This window comes from Triticum dicoccoides, chromosome 4A, assembly GCF_002162155.2.
Source record: "Triticum dicoccoides isolate Atlit2015 ecotype Zavitan chromosome 4A, WEW_v2.0, whole genome shotgun sequence".
NCBI lineage: Eukaryota > Viridiplantae > Streptophyta > Magnoliopsida > Poales > Poaceae > Triticum > Triticum dicoccoides.
The window spans coordinates 659374981-659394504 of NC_041386.1; the positions used below are offsets into that span (position 1 = coordinate 659374981).

A 19524-nucleotide genomic window follows, 5' to 3' on the forward strand; every position below is an offset into this window, starting at 1 on the left:
ACTGAGGTGCGGCTCGACAGGGGCCCGTGTGGCCAATGATCCTGTGGAGCGGGTCAATAGGCAGCCAGCCAGCTAGAAGGAGCGGGTCTCCTCGACCTCGACCCGCGCCTGCAGAACCAGGTTTTGAGCCTGCTGTAGGTTACCGTCGAGGCATTGATTGAGCTTAAATGGCACGATGGCAACCTGTCGCCTGAAAAAGCATCGCTAATCATACTAGTGGTTCAAAACAGCAGTGAGGCGATGGCCTGCTTGCAGTTCAGTTCAGCCAGCTCCCCCTAATTCCTCCCCCTCCTCTTGGTTCATCTCGTCGTGTATCTCTCGCGCGCGCGACGGCCTCGGCGCAGGCACCGGCGGCGGCAGGGAGGATCAGCCGGCGGCCGGCGGCTCCGATCATGGTCTGGTCGCTGACTGCGGGTGAGAAGAAACTCTTTTTTGGTTTGTTCTTGCTTACAGTCCCCTCTATGCATGTACAGTTTCCCTTTTCAAAAGTTTTGCGATGGTGTTTTCTTCGGCCTCGGATTTTCATTAGCCAACAAGCAACGATGACTCGTACATGCATGAAACCTTCCGTGAACATTTTTTTTTTCTTCTTCTTTCCTAACTTGCCTTATGCAGGGGTGGTTCCAAGGGGTGCCATCATCATCTTCTTTTTTCTTTTGCGGGGAGGGTGTGATGATCCTTAACTAATTGCGACTTGGTCTAAATAATTCTTCTGATGGGTGTAGATGTGATACTATTTGAGCAACATAGCAAAGTACTCCTAGAAGGGGAAATGCTAACTGCGAAAATCTATTCTTATAAACCTAGCGATATTTCTACCTTAAAAGTGTCAACAATAATTGAAAACACACACACGCACACACACACAAAGTTGAAACTTAACCATATAATAGTTGTGGCCATTTTCCACCTGTGTGAACATAATAACATTCCAATTTAAGCTTCAAAACTTGTGTTTTAGAACCCGCAAAAAAAAACTTGTGTTTTAGCTTTCTCATTTTCTAGTCTTCACTCGGGTCTCATAATGATCTATTTTATCAAAATTCGCACGAGTTTTTTTCTATCAAATACTAGTTACTTTCTCAGTTGCACGGATTTACAAATTAGTTTGCCCGAAAGTGGAGCAAAGCCCCAACCAAACCGTGAAGGTCGCAGCCTTGCCAACTAGAGGGTGAGCCGTGACCTCGCCGGAGGTGGGTAGGATTACACAGCGCTCGAGCTCTCCCACAAGAAAAAAAGAAGGCAACGCTCAAGCTCGAGACAGCCTACAACGGCATCCCCAGTGAGAGCCAGGTAGGGGGACTCGCTGGACGTGAGGTAGGGGGTAGGCTGGGGGAGGAGGGGTTGAAATCGTGGGTTGGGTGAGGAAGACGAACCATGTCGCTTGGATGAAAAGAAGAACAAGACGAACATAAGGTGTTGGATTTAAATCGAATAGTTGAGAGGGAGGAAGCGTAAATCGACTAAAATGAAAACAATGTTTAATTGCATGACCCATAGGTACTCCTTGTTTTCTTATAACAATACAATACAATTTTCACAGCGCGAACGCGCGCGCACACACACACACAAAAAAAGAACAATACGGTGTTCGCTATGTTTCACATGGGTCCATGTGGGTCGGCACATCACAACTTGCCTAAAACGGTCGTGCCATGCAGGCCGAAGGCTTGGACTCGGGTATGGGCTTGGCACGTGAAGTAAAAGGGTGGCCCGTCATGACACGTCTGTGTGTCGGCCTGTCGTGTTAGAAAGGCGCAAAGAGCAGTAGAAATGTCAAAATATAACACAAAAAGGATTAAAATTTCAGCTTAAAAGACCTTTTTTTAGGCAAGCTTCAAAGGCCTAAACCCTAACACAAAAGAAAACAATACGGTGTTCGCTATGTTTCACATGGGTCCATGTGGGTCGGCACATCACAACTTGCCTAAAACGGTCGTGCCATGCAGGCCGAAGGCTTGGGCTCGGGTATGGGCTTGGCAAGTGAAGTAAAAGGGTGGCCCGTCATGACACGTCTGTGTGCCGGCCCGTCGTGTTAGAAAGGCGCAAAGAGCAGTAAAAATGTTAAAATATAACACAAAAAGGCTTAAAATTTCAGCTTAAAAGGCCCTTTCTTAGGCAAGCTTAAAAGGCCGTACCGGGCCGGTTAGGCTTGGCCCGGCCCATATGTCCCAATTCCCCGACCTGAGCCCCCTTTTTGCTAAAGAAAAAAGAGCGAAGTGACTCCCGGCCGCCATTGTCGCCTCGCCGGCGACATGCCTCTTGCCGCTGATGCAGATGCCTGCTCCATCTGCGCACCACCACCAGTACGGAACCTCCGCTTCCGGCGATTTCCCGCGGCCGGAGGTCTGTCCCCTCCTACCGGCGCCGGCGCCAGCGCCGCCACTTCAGATCCGGGTATCTGACGCTACCCGCCTGCCCCGCAGCCGTGTTCGGCTGTTGCGCCATGCTGCGCTCGGCGCTACCAGGCCCTGTAAGGTACGGCGAACCCTAGTCGCAGGGCGCAGTGATTTGTCTATCTGGGCTGACGCGTATGGTGCGACTGGTCATGGGGGCATTTTTTCCCCTGTTGCTGGAGAGTTTGTCCTGTACCGTTGATGAAATGCAAACTCGAAGCCCTAGGAGATTAGGATGAACTAGGAGTCGAAGAAGACCTGTGTATCTCGTTCAATTCGAGATTGCTCACGCTTCTTTCCTGGATCAGGAATGTAAGCAAGCACCCAACATAGATAGTTTGTTGTTTCTTGCATCGCTGAAACTAGGAAACATTCAGTTGCATCGTAGAGGGGATTTTCAGTTTACTGCCTTGCATGTGAAATCAGGGGGGAAACGGGCTGGAGGTTTCACTGTGATGGCATGTAGGAATCAAACTCATGGAGTGGCGGCGTGGAAGAAATATGCTGTTTTCCAATGGCAAATGACAGAAATACATTTTACTACATAGAAGATGATTTCTCACAATTCTTTGTTTCAACATGTAAAATAGAATTAACATGATAAGCAGAAGCAGCCATCGGACAACAGGGGAAAGAAATATCCAGTATAAATCACTAACAACGCTGTGTCGTAGTGGGCAAGAATGTGGTGGTGCTACCCCTAGGCATCCAATGTATCATTTTAGCTTTATACGCATAGAGCCACAAACAGGTGACTAATATATTTATTAAAATTATATTCTGTCCATATTCATTGTGTACTCAAGTTTGTAACATCGCACCTAATAAGCAACTGATAGAGATATTCCATCTGAAAAAAGTTCTGGAATGAGAACAAAGTCAAATGGAGTCTGCAGTAAATACTGAATGGCGGCTTCTTTTTTATCTACACCCAGCATAGATGCATAATTTGTCATGTTTTTGAGTCTTTCTTTCTTCGTACCTGAGCTTCTGTTCTTTTGTGGTTAATATGGACCTGAAATCAGAGAAAACCATAGATAGATAGATATTCAAAGTTCATGTTTTACTTTCGAGCATGGGCTAGCCTTTGCTCTCTAAATCTGATTCCAAGATTGTTCGGTCAAAGTGTTTGTAATAGTGCACTAAACTCTTAACTAGCTACTGATATATTTCAAACAATCGGGGGTTATAGGGGGGTCTCCCCTATTAATTCTGTTTGGAGGAATGACCAAACACCATATTCTAGAAGAAAGCAAATATTTGTAATTTATTTTATTTTATGCGGGGCCAAATGACTCATATCAATTACTTGGTCGTTACCTTACAGGACAGAAGCTCTTACTACTTTTCACCGCCACCCTAACCCTGCAGCATAGTACTATCGCTTATGGGTCTGAGTCCTCTGGGAGCATCCGCATGGCGCGGCCTGACTGCCCAGACAAGTGTGGTAACGTCAGCATCCCGTACCCGTTCGGCACCGGGAAAGGCTGCTTCCAAGGACCCTTTAGTGTCACATGCAATGCCAGTGGGCCATATCTAGCTTCAACCAGAGTTAGGATACTGGACATCAATCTTACCATGGGTGAGATTCGTGTTCTGAACCCACGTATAGCATGGGAATGCAACTACACAGACAGCACCAATAGCAACGGTTCGGATGGGTTAAGACTTGATCCTTTTCATAAGCTTTCCAACACCAAGAACAAGTTGATATCGATCGGTTGTGCTACACTTGGATTTATCGGAGGAATGACCAAGGGCGAGAACCAGATTTCGTTCCCCATTGTTAACTCATGCTTTTCATTCTGCACTGACGCAAGTAGCATGAATGGTAGCACAGAGTGCGGTGGCATGGGTTGCTGCCAAATCCCCTTTCCAGGAAACATCAGCTCCTTCCGCACCGGATCTAGACCATTGACAATATACGACTCTAGCACCCAGCCTTTCCGCCCGTGCAGCTACACATTCGTTGCTGAGGAGGACTGGTTCAAGTTCAATCATTCATATATCATGTCTACAAATTTCGCAACTAAATATACAGATGGGGTCCCTTTGGTACTAGATTGGGTTGTTGGTAATAAAAGTTGTTCGGAAGCCACCAAGATGGGATCACAGTATGCATGCCAAGCCATGAACAGTGAATGCATCGATGTCTCCAATGGCCCTGGTTACCGCTGCAACTGCTCTCAAGGTTATGAGGGCAATCCCTACCTACAAGGAGGGTGCCAAGGTACGTATATGCATCTTGCAGACTCAACCTACTCTCTTTCTATCAGTTGATCCATGTTGGCATTCTCCTCACTTCCTTGAAATGACAGATATCAATGAGTGCGAACCTCCAAACCAGTCCTTCTACCCTTGCAAAGGTAATTGCAGAAATACCGACGGAAACTACGTCTGTCTCTGCCCATCAGGATTCAGGAGCGATGATCCCAATAGCATACCCTGCGTTCCAGCTGACCCAAAGAAAGCGCTGAAGGTTGTTTTAGGTAATGAGGTTGTTACTTGTTAGTAATCAAAATATTCTGCACCGATTATACAACTCCAAGTACACTTTGTATGCATGTTGCACTGGTTTTTAGGCAAACGTGGACAGTGCTGCTAGTTGAACTGATGGTAATTAACTATCATGATTTTCAGGCATATTCTTCTGTGTTGTCTTCCTCATGGTTTGTATCTTTGCTCTACGGGCTGAGTATCAGAAAAGGAAGCTTGCCAAAGAGAAGGACAAATTCTTTGATCAGAATGGTGGTCAGATATTATATCGCCAAATTATGTCAAAGGAAGTCGACACATTGAAGATATTTACACAAGAAGATCTGAAGAAGGCTACAAACAATTTTGACAAGAGCAAAGAACTGGGCAGGGGTGGTCATGGCACTGTCTACAAGGGCATTCTGAAGGATGACAGGGTAGTGGCCGTCAAACGCTCAAAGATAATGAACGTGGCCGAAACTGATGAATTTGTGCAGGAGATTATTATACTTTCACAGACCAACCACCGGAATGTGGTCAGGCTTCTAGGGTGCTGCTTAGAGGTGGAAGTACCCATACTGGTCTATGAATTCATCCCAAATGGCACTCTATTTGAGTTCATCCATCGTAGCTACGGGAGTCCACCGCCCTCGCTGGACACCCGTCTCAGGGTCGCTCAAGAATCCGCCGAAGCACTGGCATATTTGCATCTGTCCATGAACCACCCTATAGTGCACGGGGATGTCAAGTCTATGAACATTCTCTTGGACGACAACTACATGGCGAAGGTGACTGACTTTGGGGCGTCAAGGATGCTCCCCAAGGACGCGGCCCAGTTCATGACGATGGTGCAGGGCACCCTGGGTTACCTGGACCCTGAGTACCTGCAAGAGCGACAGCTCACGGAGAAGAGTGATGTCTACAGTTTCGGGGTCGTGCTGCTGGAGCTGATCACAGGGAAGACGGCGATCTATAACGATGGGCCCAATGAAGGCAAGAGCCTCGTGCGGTCCTTCCTGCTCGCGATGAAGGAGGACAGCCTCGAGGACATCCTGGACCCGAGCATCATGCGCGCAGGGACGGCGACGCTGCTGGGGGAAGTGGCCGCGCTGGGGAGGATGTGCTTGGGTCCCATGGGTGAAGAGAGGCCATCCATGACCGAGGTGGCCGACAGGCTGAAGGCTCTGCGAAGCACCTGGAGGGAAGAGCTGGTGCTGGACCGTGCCGTGACGGAAAATATGGTCGTGCACATGCCACCTGCGGCAGCTCCGATGCCTTTGGATCTCGCGTCATCGTCCTCGGGAGCCCCCTCGACGGTGCCGTACATGTCCGGAATGGGCATGGAGTCTCCCAGATGATGGTTTAATTTGGACCTTCCTTGGGAGTGGTACTGACAGGAGGAAGTGTGTGCGTTAAGAGGCTTAGAGCGTCTAAGATTTATCCACTGTCCAGCAGAAATGTACAGGTAGTTCTACTGTATTATAGGTATCTAAGTAGATGTTGGAATTTGCTGTGTGTTTTGTGTTTCAGTGTGGAGTCTGCAGTGTGAGTGTGAAGGGACACAAAATTCAGTTCCCTTTCTTCCAATATTCAGTATGCGAATCCAGTGTTAGTATGAAGGGAAAATTCAGTATGAGAATCCAGTTCAGTGTGAAGGGAAAATTCAGTTCCCAGCAACGGATCAATCATCGATCTAACTGGGCCGTACCAACTATTATTTGGATTTTTTTCTTAAGAAAATATATATTCAGATCTACTCCATCTGTTCATTAATATAAATCTTTTTTAGAGATTTCACCATGGACTACATACGGAGCAAAATGAATCAATCTACACTCTAAAATATGTTTGTATACATCCGTATGTAATTTGTAGTGAAATCTCTAAAAAGACTTATATTTAGGAATGGAAGGAGTATTAACCAAACAAGTAGGACAAACAACTCTGGAAAAATAAAGAAATTACATTGAAACCCCCGAGGGCCTACAATTTTATTTTTTTTCTTGAAAGCGTTGATAAGGTGTTGCGAGATAAGCGTTGACAAGGTGTTGTTGATGGTGGACGAGAAGTCATCAAGGCTATGGTCCTGCCAAACCATCGTCCTGGAGAAGTTGTTATAGTCGGAAAAGCCACGTATCCAAGAGTTTGATCTTAATTTTCACATGCCTCACCTCGATACTGGAGAATGCACCGACATTGTAAAGAGGAAAAAGAGAGAGGAACGAATGGATTGAACAGTTCTTTCATTGATTGAAGATTGGGGTATTTATACCCTCATTACAAGGCAGTTACAAAGGAGGCGGTTGCCAAAAACATGGCCACCGACATAGCATGGATTTACAATTAATTAATCTAATTAATTAATTAATTCCTAACACTCCTCCTAATCAATGCTTGTCTTTGTGAATATACATCATCTTGATAAAGACTCCTCCTAGTATGTATTTGCCTTGAACGTTCATCATCTTCATCTTGGAAAAGGCTCCTCCCAAAACCCTGTGGGAAAAATATGAGGAGAATTTTATTTGATATGTTGCTAAAACTCCTTTAAACCCAGTGGGAAAAATAAGGAGAAAATGAGGCAACATATAATGATTATGTCTCTTGATAACCCATATGAGAAAAACCTTCGGAGAAGGATAAAACTCATAAGTGAGTTTAGAGACCAATAAATATGTCTTGAGTACCTCCTTTAAAAAACCCTATAGGTAAAATAGAAAGTATGCCATATGATCTTTGAGAAGATATAGCCTCATTAAAAACCATTATGAGAAACTTTGAGAGAAAACTCATAAGGAAAAAGAGTGCGATTATATATACCATTGAAAACTCCTTTAAAACCCAGTGGGAAAAATATAAGGAGAAATGATATGGCATATATGTACACTTGTGCTTCTATTGTCTCATTAAAAACCTTTTATGAGAAACCATTAAGGAAAAACTCATGAAGGGAAAAAGAGTACAATATATGCAGTCTCATGATTGTTAACAGGTTATAGATTTGGGAAATTACTCCCCCTGAACTTTGCAAACCTGGAGAATGTGTAATACAAATTCCATTGATATGATCATGACATTATTAATAATCTGTAGGATTTTCAAAGTATGTTGTTTGCATATTGTTTCCTCACTTTCTATAATTTGTGAGGATAAGTAATTTTCGAGCAATGTGCTTTATGATATTACTCTTCATATAACCTTTAGGTATTGAGTAACACAAGTGGTAGCATCTTGATAAATCAAGTTATGTGATTCTGATGAATCTCAACCGCATGATTTTGAATGTGGTTAATCATTCTGCTAAGCCATGCAAATTTTGCAATGCTTTTAGATAAAGCAATTATGTCAAAATGATAACTAGAAATAGCCATTAATGCTCATTTAGATGACTTCCATATGAAGGCTATTCCCGCAAATTCAGTCATTGATATGGCATTGTTGGGATCAAAGATAGAGCCAATATCATTATATTATATCATGGTCATATCTTGTATTTCCTGATGGAAATATCCAAGCTTTAATGTGAGCTTGAGATATAAGCTAATATTTCTTATATCGGCCATATACCTTTGGTTGTGGGTTGCACTCTGAACAAAGATAGCAAATTTAGTGTCAGGCCTGACGTAGTTTTGCAATTATATGAGTGCTTTGACATTAGTGAGATAGAACTTCAGGTCCTGATATAACTTCATTATCACCCATAGGTATGAATGGATTTGTACCCTATCAAGGGTACTATGACCATATTACATGTCTTTTATTGGTTTGATATATCCACATTGAACTTCTCGTATATGTCTTGGATATATGTAGACTGATATGTATTCTTGAGAGAATGCTCAAGTTGTAAGCTTAAGCTAAATTTGGTTGAATCCAAATTTCCCGTCTTGAGATGATTATGTGTATGTTTAGGTCTTGTATAGACATTGATGATGAGGTCATCAATATACACCGAGGTGATAAAAGGAAATCAAATTTGGGATTCCCTTATTAAACATGTAAATAATCATCATTATTCGAGTAATACTTTTGAAGAAGGAACTCATTTAGTCGGTAATACCATATGATTTCCGACTATTTCAAGTCATAGAGTGACTTATGAAGTTTTACACAAAAATTGTTGCGATTTTCTGTTGGATTCGGAAGTATAAGCCCTTCAGGGACTTGAATAGAGATTTCTGAAATGAGAGACTCATATGAGTATGTAGCCACTTCATCCATCAACTGCATGGATATTGTTATTATTTTTATTACCAATGATATTTAGTATCGAAACATAATTCCACTCATACCAAGAGGGTATGTTGCATCATAATCGATGTCGGGTCTCTGCGTGAACCCTTTTGCTACAAGCCTCGCTCTCTCACCACCTCATTGACTTTGTCTATGAATGAGAAGTTTTTAGTATTCCATATGGAAGATACTTATGAGGAGTAGGTATTACTACGGTAAATACTACTCATTTATAGAGCGAGTGCTATTCTTCATTACTTACTTCCTTTTATGTGAACCAATATGAGTGCAAGAGGCACTCTACCATGGATTTTGGTTCGGGCCCAAAAGGTTTAGCAATTTGAGAAGAAATATATGTCGACAAATGTAGTCTTTAGTTTATATGATTCTGATGGAATCATTGAAGTTTGTGGATAATATATTTATTCCTTTTTAACTCCTTGTGATTTCCTACAACAAATGGAGGCAAGGTGTTTCGATGTCCCGGCACCAAAATATTTGTGCACATTTATGCCGGGCTTTGGATGATGAGCATCCAGTGAGGTGTCTTTCAACTTGATGTTGAATTACATTTACTGGTTGAGGAATTGATTTCCTCTGTTTCCGCGGAAGCATATGAGAAGTTATATCTCGTGTTGTCAGACTTTCTCCCCCTCTTGCTCTCATTTGGGGAGAAGAGTGGTTTATCAGGTACCTCCACTCTTTCTGACACTTTACTGCAGGAATATAGAATTTAGTGACACCTTTCATCAGTAAATGTATGTGGCAAATTTGCAATGTGTTGCAAATATACGATTCTCTAAACTTATAGTTCAGATTCTTTGAGTACGTGGATATAAGGATTGAATGTCAATAGCATTTATAATTTATTTCTCGGCATTCTTTGTGGTACTTATCTCCCCCTAATGCTGGAAAATATCCTTATTGCTGATGCAATCAGCATACGGGCTATGAATAATTTTGATTGACAGATAAATTGTTATTCCTCAAATAGATCCCTAATTTTCTGTGAGTGCCCATTGATGTACGCTGGAGTGGTGATATCGATAGGTAACCGAATTATTGCAGATAGGAAATACTTTGTTTATTTCCACGTAGTTACTACAAGGGGTTTAAGTAGTATGATATGCAGTTGGTATGATTTAGATCATACTTACAGTGTGTAAGGTCGTATGTGTCCAGCAAGAGGCTGGTAAATTTACAATTCTTTAAAAGTGGTCATGTAGTTCATTTGACTATCTTTGATAAGAAATTTAGTTAAACCAATCTAGGTATGTACATAGGGTACTGAATGTAATCAGAAAATTCTCGTGAAATAAGTTCAATGACATTATCCATTCGAATGGGTTTATCCTTTGTTCAGGAGAATTTGCTCCCCAGATAATGGTTCAACATTCCACATATATCTTTTGAATGTGTTCAAGAAAGAATAAGTGGCTCATTTAGAATTTTAAGGCGACAGTCCCTTAAAACAGATTTCCCCTATGACACATGTGGTGCACATATAATCTGATGATCTGGGGAATATTTTGCAACTTGTTAAGTGACCAACCGAATTGTCAACAATTTTCTAATCATCCCCAACCCAGGATGGCTAAGGCTATCAAGCCTAATATTTAATTTATTAATACTTAGAAAATCATTGTGTACGCAACAATATTGAGTATGAATCAAAACATACAATGAAATTTATCGAATATTGTATCCAATGGATATGATATTGGACATTTTACTACATGTATTAGTACAAGTATGGGCTAATAATATATTGAGATAATTAGGAGATTACCTGAGGTCTCCGATATTTTTGAGTGCAAATGTTTTCATCCTCCAAATTCTGCACTAGATTTTGGTCCTCCTTCTGATGAAGATTCTGAGAACAATCCTTTACCAGAATTTGGTTGTTATTTGCAAATTTGCAAATTTATCCCATTGAACTTATTGGCCTTTTAATAAATTTGTGGTGTGGTTTGACCATATGTTTGAGGGTTTGGTAATCATAGGTACGATGTTTGTATAACCACATATTTGACAAACTAGATATTTGTCTTTGTGATCATTTGAAAATGATTTATGCCCTATTAAGAGGTAATTCTGTCTTCGGTTGTCTTTTAGCCTCCACTTTACTTTTGAATTCCACATGGTTCTATTTTGTGACTATGAAGTTGCACAAAATACTAAGTACTAGCAATAATTTCAAATAATGGAATAGAACCCGTTGGGTGAATCTGATGATTTAAAGAAATTCCATGTTTCTTCATCATGGAAAATGGTAATACCATCGTATGAGCATGTAAAGGGTATTAAGGGCTTTTTCAACAGAATTTACATATGAAAATATTTGATCATGGATCTCAACTTCAAATTGATTAAATGACAGAATTGTGATCTGCGATAGACTTGAGGTCTTGAAACATGAATGGGTGATCATTCATGATGTGCTCATGGCAGCATGTTTCTCTTAAGTAAAATATTCGAGATGAATAAATATTCATCCATTATGTACTTAGTTTGAGAACTAAGTGAAGTTGGTGACATATAAATTCCATATGTGCATATTTAGCTATCGATAGAATAGCCATGTGTTACATGAAATGATCATGCATTATTTAATTTACTTCTTGGAGTAAAAGATATATATGGATGAAATGATCATGTTGAGCACAATCCACCAAGGTGATGCTTGGTGAACATGGGGTGTACACCTTCAAGTGCATGCGACGAAATCGTTGCTACTCTTTTGGGCTTCTTTTTTGAGGGAAAAGATGTGACTTTAGAGTCACGACCAAAACATGGACTTTGTAATTTTTAACATTGGTTAGGTACCATGTAAATAATAACCACAATGTGATGTGGATCTTGCAACCGTGTTTGAGACACTCGATCGTTGCAATAAATTATTGTATCCATTTTGATGAATGTACGGCACTATAATTAGGTATAATTAGAAATAGTGACATAGGCTCAACTGCCATGTATTTAACCAATATAATAGAAGGTAATTATCATGGTATGCATATATCTGCATAATTTTCTATCACTTATTCTATCAAAATGAGGCATAAATAATGATAGTAGTAGAAAAAAAATCAACATGTAATGACCATGCATTAATATTTATTACTATGAGAGTAACCTATTTTAGTGAACAACAACAATTGCTTCAGAGGAGCAAATTTTAAGATAGCTGATGCTATACTCTCATATGTGTAGACCTCAATTTATATAGGATAACACTTTGAAGATAATCACCAATGGTGTAGATCTCGCAGTGATAGAAAACATAATCTGACTTTTGTCAGTAGATGTTCATAATTCTATTACCTTATGTTATGCTAAATTTATGAAATCACTTTGAAGGTAATCATCAGTCAAAGTGACATGATGTAGACCTTGCAGTAATAGTGGATAGTCTGCAAAATTTTGCAGTAGATGCCAATATTACCTTATGATGTCTTGAGGTAGTCACATCAAATATTAATATTTGGAAAAGCACTTCGAAGGTAGTCATCTTGTTAAAATGGCAAGATGTAGACCTCACAGTAGTGATGGATAATCTGCAAATGGTGCAGTAGATACCATCAATACCTTGTGATTCACCAAAAAAAATTAGAATAGTCACATTAATATTTGAAAGAACACTTGAAGGTAGTCATCTTATCAAAATGACAAGACGTAGACCTCACAGTAGTGATGGATAATCTGCAAATTACGCAGTAGATGCCATCAATACCTTGTGATTCGCAAATAAAATATGATGTAGTCATATTAAGTATGAAACTTCACAATCCTTGTTTTGGATTTCATCAAGATTTGCAAGAAAAATTAACTCCAATTGCAAAAGAAAGAAACATGTTGTTCTAAAACCGATATTTACAATGAATGCTGAGGCAAACATGTATAATATGGCACCGTCGTTTCTAATATACAATGTTATTGCAATTTGATGAAATTGCAATGTATGGACACTTGAATAGTAGTAATATGCTCATAATACATGTAGAATTCATGTTTTCCGATATATGCACAATATGACAAGACCAAAGAGTGTAAGTCGCATAGTTACTAAGGCTGATGGCCTTATTTGGCAATAAAAGAAAGTAGTACTGCTAAACTGCATATTAGAGTGAGCCTGTGGGCCTATATGCAAGTTACAGAACTTATTTGTCAATAATAGAAACTAGAAGGCCTTAGTCTCAAATAACCGAATGGATAAGGGTCCTGTCGTTATCCACTCATCATGGATGGATCACAAATCACTTCGTTTGCTACAGAGGCCAAGATGGAGTAGTTATGCATCTTTGCGCAGAGGCCTCTGCCATTCCTCGAGGACGCAGGCCGAAGGCCACGCCGGTCGCCACCGTACCGCGACGACGCAAGACGAGGGCCGCGTCGGCTGCCCCTGCCGATTTTGGAGAGATGGACTCGCCGTGGAGGGGCAGTCCAAGGGCGTTGGTCGCCGTGATTTGCATCTGAGAACGCCGCGGGACACTGCCTGTGTTCGCCGGGATGCCGCGACGCGAGTCCGCCTGCAGCGAGCCGCACCGGAGGGCGCCGCTGCCGTACCCTGTCTCGTCGTTGCCGTGCCAGACGGAGAGGGGCGCAGTCACTGCCATTCGCCGATCGCGACGCCGGCCCGTGCGCTACGCTTCCAGAGGAGACCATGGCCGCTGTTTTGCGCCTCGCGCCTGATGTCTGCGACTTCCTGAAGTGCCGCCGCGCCTTCGTGCGATACGCCTCCGGGGACAATGTGATGCATCGAGGGCTGGGCAGAAATCTGGCTGCCTCTCGGGCATCAAGGACGTCGCCGGTGACGGATTGATGTGCGCCGGTGCCGCCGGCACTGTCTAGTGGCCTAATCGCTCGCTCTAGGTTAGGGCAAAGGGCTGATAACGTGTAAAGAGGAAAAAGAGAGAGGAACGAATGGATTGAACAGTTCTTTCATTGATTGAAGATTGGGGTATTTATACCCTCATTACAAGGCAGTTACAAAGGAGGCGGTTGCCAAAAACATGGCCACCGACATAGCATGGATTTACAATTAATTAATCTAATTAATTAATTAATTCCTAACAGACATGACAAAGATGAGGCATGAGAATCCAATTGCAAAGGTAAGCCATCGCCACTGCCACATCGGCACACCCTGCAAACTCTAGCCTCGTCGTCGACAATTGATGATAGGAATCTATGGCCTCGAATCATGGACACTACCGCACACAACACCATCCGTCCCACATACAATTAGGAGACAGAGGGGGTAGAATTTGAAACGAATATGTTAGGGTCAAGACAGAAATTTCGACAAACAATTAGGAATGATTTTATAATAAATTATAAATTACCTTTTGTCCAACCTCCAGAACACAATCAAACCGGCATGCTAACCGGAATTGTGCCACCGGCTACCCTCTCCTCGCCGCCGGCCGCCTCCTCATCGCCTACCCTAATAAACCCTAATTTTGTTCCTCGCCCTCTAGCTTCATCCTCCCGGCTCCCGAGGTTGAATAGTCACCGCTTCGGTACAAGCAGCATGCCACGTGGCCACTCGACAAATTTTATTCTTTGACACGTGGACCGCCTCCGTGGCGAGCTGATTGACTAATCACAGTCTAACCCCCATGCCACGTCAGCACAAGTCACCTACAAATACAGTTAAGGCGAAGAGCTGACTCGACTGTGCAGACGAGGAGCGCTATCTCCCTGACAGGTAGGACATGACGAACGAGTCGTACTTGCTCAGCACCGACGCCGACGAGGCGGCCCTCCCGGCCGGGCCCGCCGACGGCAGCCGGAACGGCCCGCCGCCCCGCGCGCGGGCGTGGCCGAGCGCCAGAAGGTCCTCCATGATTGTGTCGGACGGCGGCGGCGCCTCCACCTCCCCGGCGACCCTCCCCTCCAGCATCTCCAGCACGCGCGCCATGCTCGGCCGCGCCCCGGCCTTCTCCTGCGCGCACCACAGCGCCACGTGCACCGCGCGCCGCACCGCCGCCTGCTCCGCGTCCCCGACGCCGGAGGAGAGCCTCCGGTCCACGACCTCCATCACGCGCCCCGCCCGCGTCATCTCGGCGGCGATCTTGGGCAGGTACGACCACCCGCCGTCCTCCTCCGGCCGCACGCAGCGGCGGCCGGCGACCAGCTCCAGCAGCACCATGCCGTAGCTGTAGACGTCGGACTTATCCGTGACGCCGGCGCCGAGGAGCCACTCGGGCGCGAGGTAGCCCGCGGTGCCGCGCACCGCCGTGACCACCCGGCTCTGGTCCTTGCCGGCCAGCTTGGAGAGGCCGAAGTCGGAGAGGACGCCCCGGAAGCCGTCGTCGAGGAGGATGTTCTCCGGCTTCACGTCCAGGTGCAGCACCTTGGAGCGGCAGTCGTGGTGCAGGTAGGCGAGCGCCTTGGCGACGTCGACGGCGACCTGGTAGCGGCGCGGCCACGGCAGGCAGCCGCGCGGGCGGGCGTCGGCGGCGGCGTCATCGGCGGGGGTGGGGGCGGGGAAGATCCAGCGGTCGAGGGAGCCGTGGTCCATGTACTCGTAGACGAGGAAGCGCGGGGAGCCGAGGCAGAAGCCGAGGAGGCGGGCCAGGTTGACGTGCTGCGCGCCGGCGATGGCGGCCACCTCCGCCCGGAACTCCTTGTCGGCGCGTCCGGCGGCGGCGCGGCCGTCGTCGGCGATCCGCTTGACGGCGACGGGGGTGCCGTCGTCGAGGACGCCGCGGAAGACGGTGCCCGAGGCGCCCCGCCCGGCCACGCACCGGAAGTCGTCCGTGGCCGCCGCCAGCGCGTGCAGCGAGAACTTGCGCGGCAGCCCGGCCACCTTGCGGAAGTAGCTGTACTCGGCCCGCAGCTCCTCGCCGTCGTCCAGCGCCCGCCGCGCCGCCATGCGGTCCGCCCGCCCCGCCGTGCAGTGGAGCATGACCAGCAGCGTCAGGACCGTCGCCGCCAGGACGGCGGCCGTGGAGAGGTAGAAGGGCCTCGACAGACGCAGGCAGAGGTAGAGGGCCACCTCGGCGGCGACGAGCACCGTGCTGGCCACCGCGACGGCGAGGACCTTGGCCGTTCTGCTCCCCATCCGTGGTACCAGACCATCTTCTGAGCTCTTTACCTCGTCCTACTCCCAGTTTTGACTTGCTGAATGTTGATCCTTGCAAATCATAAAAGATGACAACGACATTCTCAACTTGAAATTTTTGAGCTTTCCTCTGGTCTCCCTTGAGTCGTAAATTTCAAATAGGATAGGCAACAGGCGAGGAAATGTTCAAACCAAGAACCGATTTGGCGCGACAAGCGACACAAATGGCATCGCGCCACGGGGAATTTCATCAAGAATTTCATTCGCACTTTCAATTGTTAAGTTGATTAAGTAGATGAGCAAAGAGGGATTCAACGCCTTTCAGTGACATCAGTGGATAGTGTGGTTGGTGAAGCCTGCACTTTAGACAAATCCAAGGTTTGAATGTTTCAGCAAACAACTAAATGTTACTACAAAGAAACTAGAGCTTGATTGACAATTTCCTCAAGGTCTATTTACCGTCATCAAAACTCGACGACAAACAACGGATCAAGATCGTCAAAGCGAAAACGATGCTCCCATAACAAATTACCCACCAGCAAAACAGTTGATGTGGCCACTGAACACGGAGCTGTCCACGCGAAGATGCAATTAAAACCTTATTGACTGGATGAAAGGCAAGTCGAAAACGAAAGAGACGTCACTGTTTGTTTAATGAATCGCATTATTCGTGTGCGGCAATTCTCCAAAAAGAAAAGAAAAACTATGTTTCCAGGGCCCTTTGCTGCTCCGATTTCCCAGTCATGACAACTGAGAACAGCAAACTGGTTGACATGGGTATTAAACTCTATGGGCACGCAGAAAAGCTGGTGTTTTTCACAGCTTCAAAGCATCTCAGCAACAAAAATAATTGGCACCGGTCCACTGTTTCATCAGTAGACATGCCCTCTTCGATCTTAATGGTGGTGGTGGTCGTCGTCGTCATCATGTCCGTCGGGGTTTCCTCCGTTCCCAATAACCTCAAGCTGCGGAAATAAAGTTGGAATTTCAATGCTCAGAAAACATGGAGGCAACACATGATTTAGTATCTTGTTCAAAAAAAGTTCACACAAGGAAAAGCAAATTATGTCAACAGAAGACAGCAACATACCTTGAAATACTGAGTGCAGACTGGGCATTCATGCGGCTCGCCTTTCTTCAACCAAAACCACACAACATCATGCTCATCCTCTGAAAAGGAGCAAAATAGTGGAATTTGGAATTTGAGTTAATTAGATTCATGATGGGTTGATAATCATTTCTAGATAAGATGCAGGAGAAGACTGAAGTTTCGCAGCCTCTGTTAGTGGAGACAGAATTATGGATTCAAGTTAATATACCTCCTTCACCACCAGGGCAACCAACAATCCTCTTGTCAAAGTGTGACTGAATGATAGCCGGCTCTTCCTATGAATGAGGATGTGGACACATATTCATTCAGTTAGACCATACGAGTAGAAAAAACAACTAAAGTGCACAATGATACACAAGGTACAGTTGAGCCAACAAAACACTCTGCAAAGTGATTTGTCAAAAGAACAAAACAGAATGCAATGCCTATTTGTGAACTCACAACCATATTACATAACAGCTGTTGCAAGTCAAATGGATAAGTTATGAGAAAATAGGCCGGGCAAATCAGTGAGGTAAAACAAAAAGGGGTCATTGCAGCAAACAAGAATACACAGGGACAGCTACGCAATTCACCATTCTAACTGAGAATAGTCTGTTCTTGATACATGAGGACAATATACTTTACTAGAGATGCATTAGGCTGGAAGATAAGAAACGTAAATTCAACTTCAAAATAAGAGTTACAACCATTGAGCATGTCAATTCACAAATCATAACAAACAGATCCAACACCATCCGTTCAACTAAAATGCTCCACAGCAGCTAAGATCACATTGATAAGGAACAGACTCACAGAATAAAACAAGCAGGATTTTTCAAACAAAATATATCTTCCATGAAACAAAGTGTTCAGTGTTCACATGATATTACAAACCAAGGGGAAAAAACAGATTAATAAGCTAAAAGGAATAGAAAACAGAGCAATGAAAAAGCAAATTCTAGATGCCTGCAAGTATAAGTTCAAGAGGTGGGTCCGAGTCAGAACAAGTGGTTGGAAATTCAGAAAGTTAACCCTTGCAACAACCCCTGAATTGTCTTTTAACATGCTAAAATCCAAAGGCAGCTGATACATATTATCACAGCCCAGAAGATGCTAATTGCCAAGGTCTGATATTATCACAACCCAGAAGATGACAAGTGCACAAAATGTTCAAGCAATGACTATGTCGTAAGAATGTTAAAATCAGCCTCATTTTTGCAATGACTATTATCACAACCCAGAAGAAGACAAATTTGCTTGCAACATACAGCCTCATTTTTTACCAACACGACTTCCAAAAGTTATGAAGACAAACATGATTGTGTACACTGGACTGAATCTATCAGAATAACGTATCGTGCTGCCTTACAACTAGAGCAATGCCATTGGTCTCACCAATACCTAACTTATGTTCAGCAAACCACTCTCTGACTATTACTAGTAGATCAAGGCAATAACGGCAAGCCTAAGGACCACACATCACCATTTCAGTGCAGACAAACAACCTATTAGACAATCCAATCGCGCACGGATCAAATGACCATTGCAGATGGCACCAAAAATTGGGAAAGCGCTGACCTTGGTGCCGAATGGGCCGACGGGGGCGTCCATGTCAAACCGCTTCTTTCCCTGCAGACGAAATCCAACGAGGGTCAAGAACGAACCGGCAAGGAAAATGAAACCGTGAGAAGAAGAAGAGACGAGGCCTAAGGCGGCCACGACGGAGGAGGGAGGCGGGCGGGGGGGCGGGCGGACCTGGAGCTCGGCCTCGATCTCCTCGCGCTCGTGCCCCGTGGCGATCGGCATCACGTCCTCCACCCGCATCCTCGCCTGCCCCGCATCTGCGGAAAACGCGCGGACCGCCGCTGTCAAATCGGGACCGAGAGACGGACGGGGACGGGGACGGGGGACGGCGGCGAGGGGCGACTGCTTACCGAGGGTGGAGAAGAAGGCGGGCGCGCGGCGGAGGGCGCCCGCGGCGGATCCCGAGATCGCCGGAGCGCGGCGCGCGGCGAGGGCCGAGCGGCGGGCGAGGAGGAGTGCGGCGGCGCGCTTCCACATGGCGGGCGGCGGCGGCGGGCGGACGAGGGGGCGATGGGGAGGAGACGGGTCGGGGTCGGGGTGGTTCGAATGGCTCGCTCTCTGCCGATGGGTCTTATGGAATGGAGGCCTTTTCCACTTGGTGTTTCTTTTCTAGGCAACCGATAGTGGAAAATATAGAATAATTCCGTCGAAATGATGAAAATATAGAATAATTA

At 45.0% G+C, this 19524-nt stretch overlaps 3 protein-coding genes across 4 annotated transcripts; 1 reads left to right on the forward strand and 2 right to left on the reverse strand.

Annotated features, from left to right (window-relative positions):
* The first annotated feature begins 250 nt into the window (after positions 1–250).
* Positions 251–6533, forward strand: LOC119287781 (wall-associated receptor kinase 3-like). Of its 2 annotated transcripts, none has more exons than XM_037567396.1 (4): positions 251–414; positions 3724–4626; positions 4715–4885; positions 5037–6533. In XM_037567396.1, the coding sequence occupies exons 1-4, from the start codon at positions 393–395 to the stop codon at positions 6227–6229; spliced, it is 2289 nt and encodes a 762-aa protein (XP_037423293.1). In that variant the 5' UTR covers positions 251–392; the 3' UTR covers positions 6230–6533. The 2 variants fall into 2 exon arrangements, with proteins under 2 accessions (XP_037423293.1, XP_037423294.1); XM_037567397.1 differs by lacking the exon at positions 251–414 and adding an exon at positions 2191–2478.
* LOC119287782 (probable receptor-like protein kinase At5g20050) lies at positions 2490–16618 on the reverse strand. Its single transcript, XM_037567398.1, has 2 exons — positions 14450–16618; positions 2490–3411 (listed from the first exon to the last, which is right to left on the reverse strand). Exon 1 carries the CDS (start codon positions 16171–16173, stop codon positions 14800–14802), a length of 1374 nt encoding a protein of 457 aa, XP_037423295.1. The 5' UTR covers positions 16174–16618; the 3' UTR covers positions 2490–3411; positions 14450–14799.
* A 177-nt stretch (positions 16619–16795) lies between these two features.
* Positions 16796–19358, reverse strand: LOC119287784 (putative cytochrome c oxidase subunit 5b-like). The gene is made up of 6 exons (XM_037567400.1): positions 19201–19358; positions 19022–19107; positions 18845–18895; positions 17493–17559; positions 17264–17343; positions 16796–17138 (listed from the first exon to the last, which is right to left on the reverse strand). The coding sequence occupies exons 1-6, from the start codon at positions 19325–19327 to the stop codon at positions 17070–17072; spliced, it is 480 nt and encodes a 159-aa protein (XP_037423297.1). The 5' UTR covers positions 19328–19358; the 3' UTR covers positions 16796–17069.
* Between the last annotated feature and the right edge of the window lie 166 nt (positions 19359–19524).

What these genes read in the sequence shown, in the direction of transcription:
- LOC119287781 (XM_037567396.1), top strand. Translation starts at nt 393, where the DNA reads ATGGTCTGGTCGCTGACTGCGG. An exon ending in GGTCTGGTCGCTGACTGCGG is followed by an intron (nt 415 to 3,723) that starts GTGAGAAGAAAC and finishes GTTACCTTACAG; the next exon opens with GACAGAAGCTCTTACTACTT. An exon ending in CCTACAAGGAGGGTGCCAAG is followed by an intron (nt 4,627 to 4,714) that starts GTACGTATATGC and finishes TTGAAATGACAG; the next exon opens with ATATCAATGAGTGCGAACCT.
- LOC119287782 (XM_037567398.1), bottom strand. Translation starts at nt 16,173, where the DNA reads ATGGGGAGCAGAACGGCCAAGGTCCTCGCCGTCGCGGTGGCCAGCACG.
- LOC119287784 (XM_037567400.1), bottom strand. Translation starts at nt 19,327, where the DNA reads ATGTGGAAGCGCGCCGCCGCACTCCTCCTCGCCCGCCGCTCGGCCCTC. An exon ending in CGCCTTCTTCTCCACCCTCG is followed by an intron (nt 19,108 to 19,200) that starts GTAAGCAGTCGC and finishes CGTTTTCCGCAG; the next exon opens with ATGCGGGGCAGGCGAGGATG. An exon ending in AGATCGAGGCCGAGCTCCAG is followed by an intron (nt 18,896 to 19,021) that starts GTCCGCCCGCCC and finishes TTTCGTCTGCAG; the next exon opens with GGAAAGAAGCGGTTTGACAT.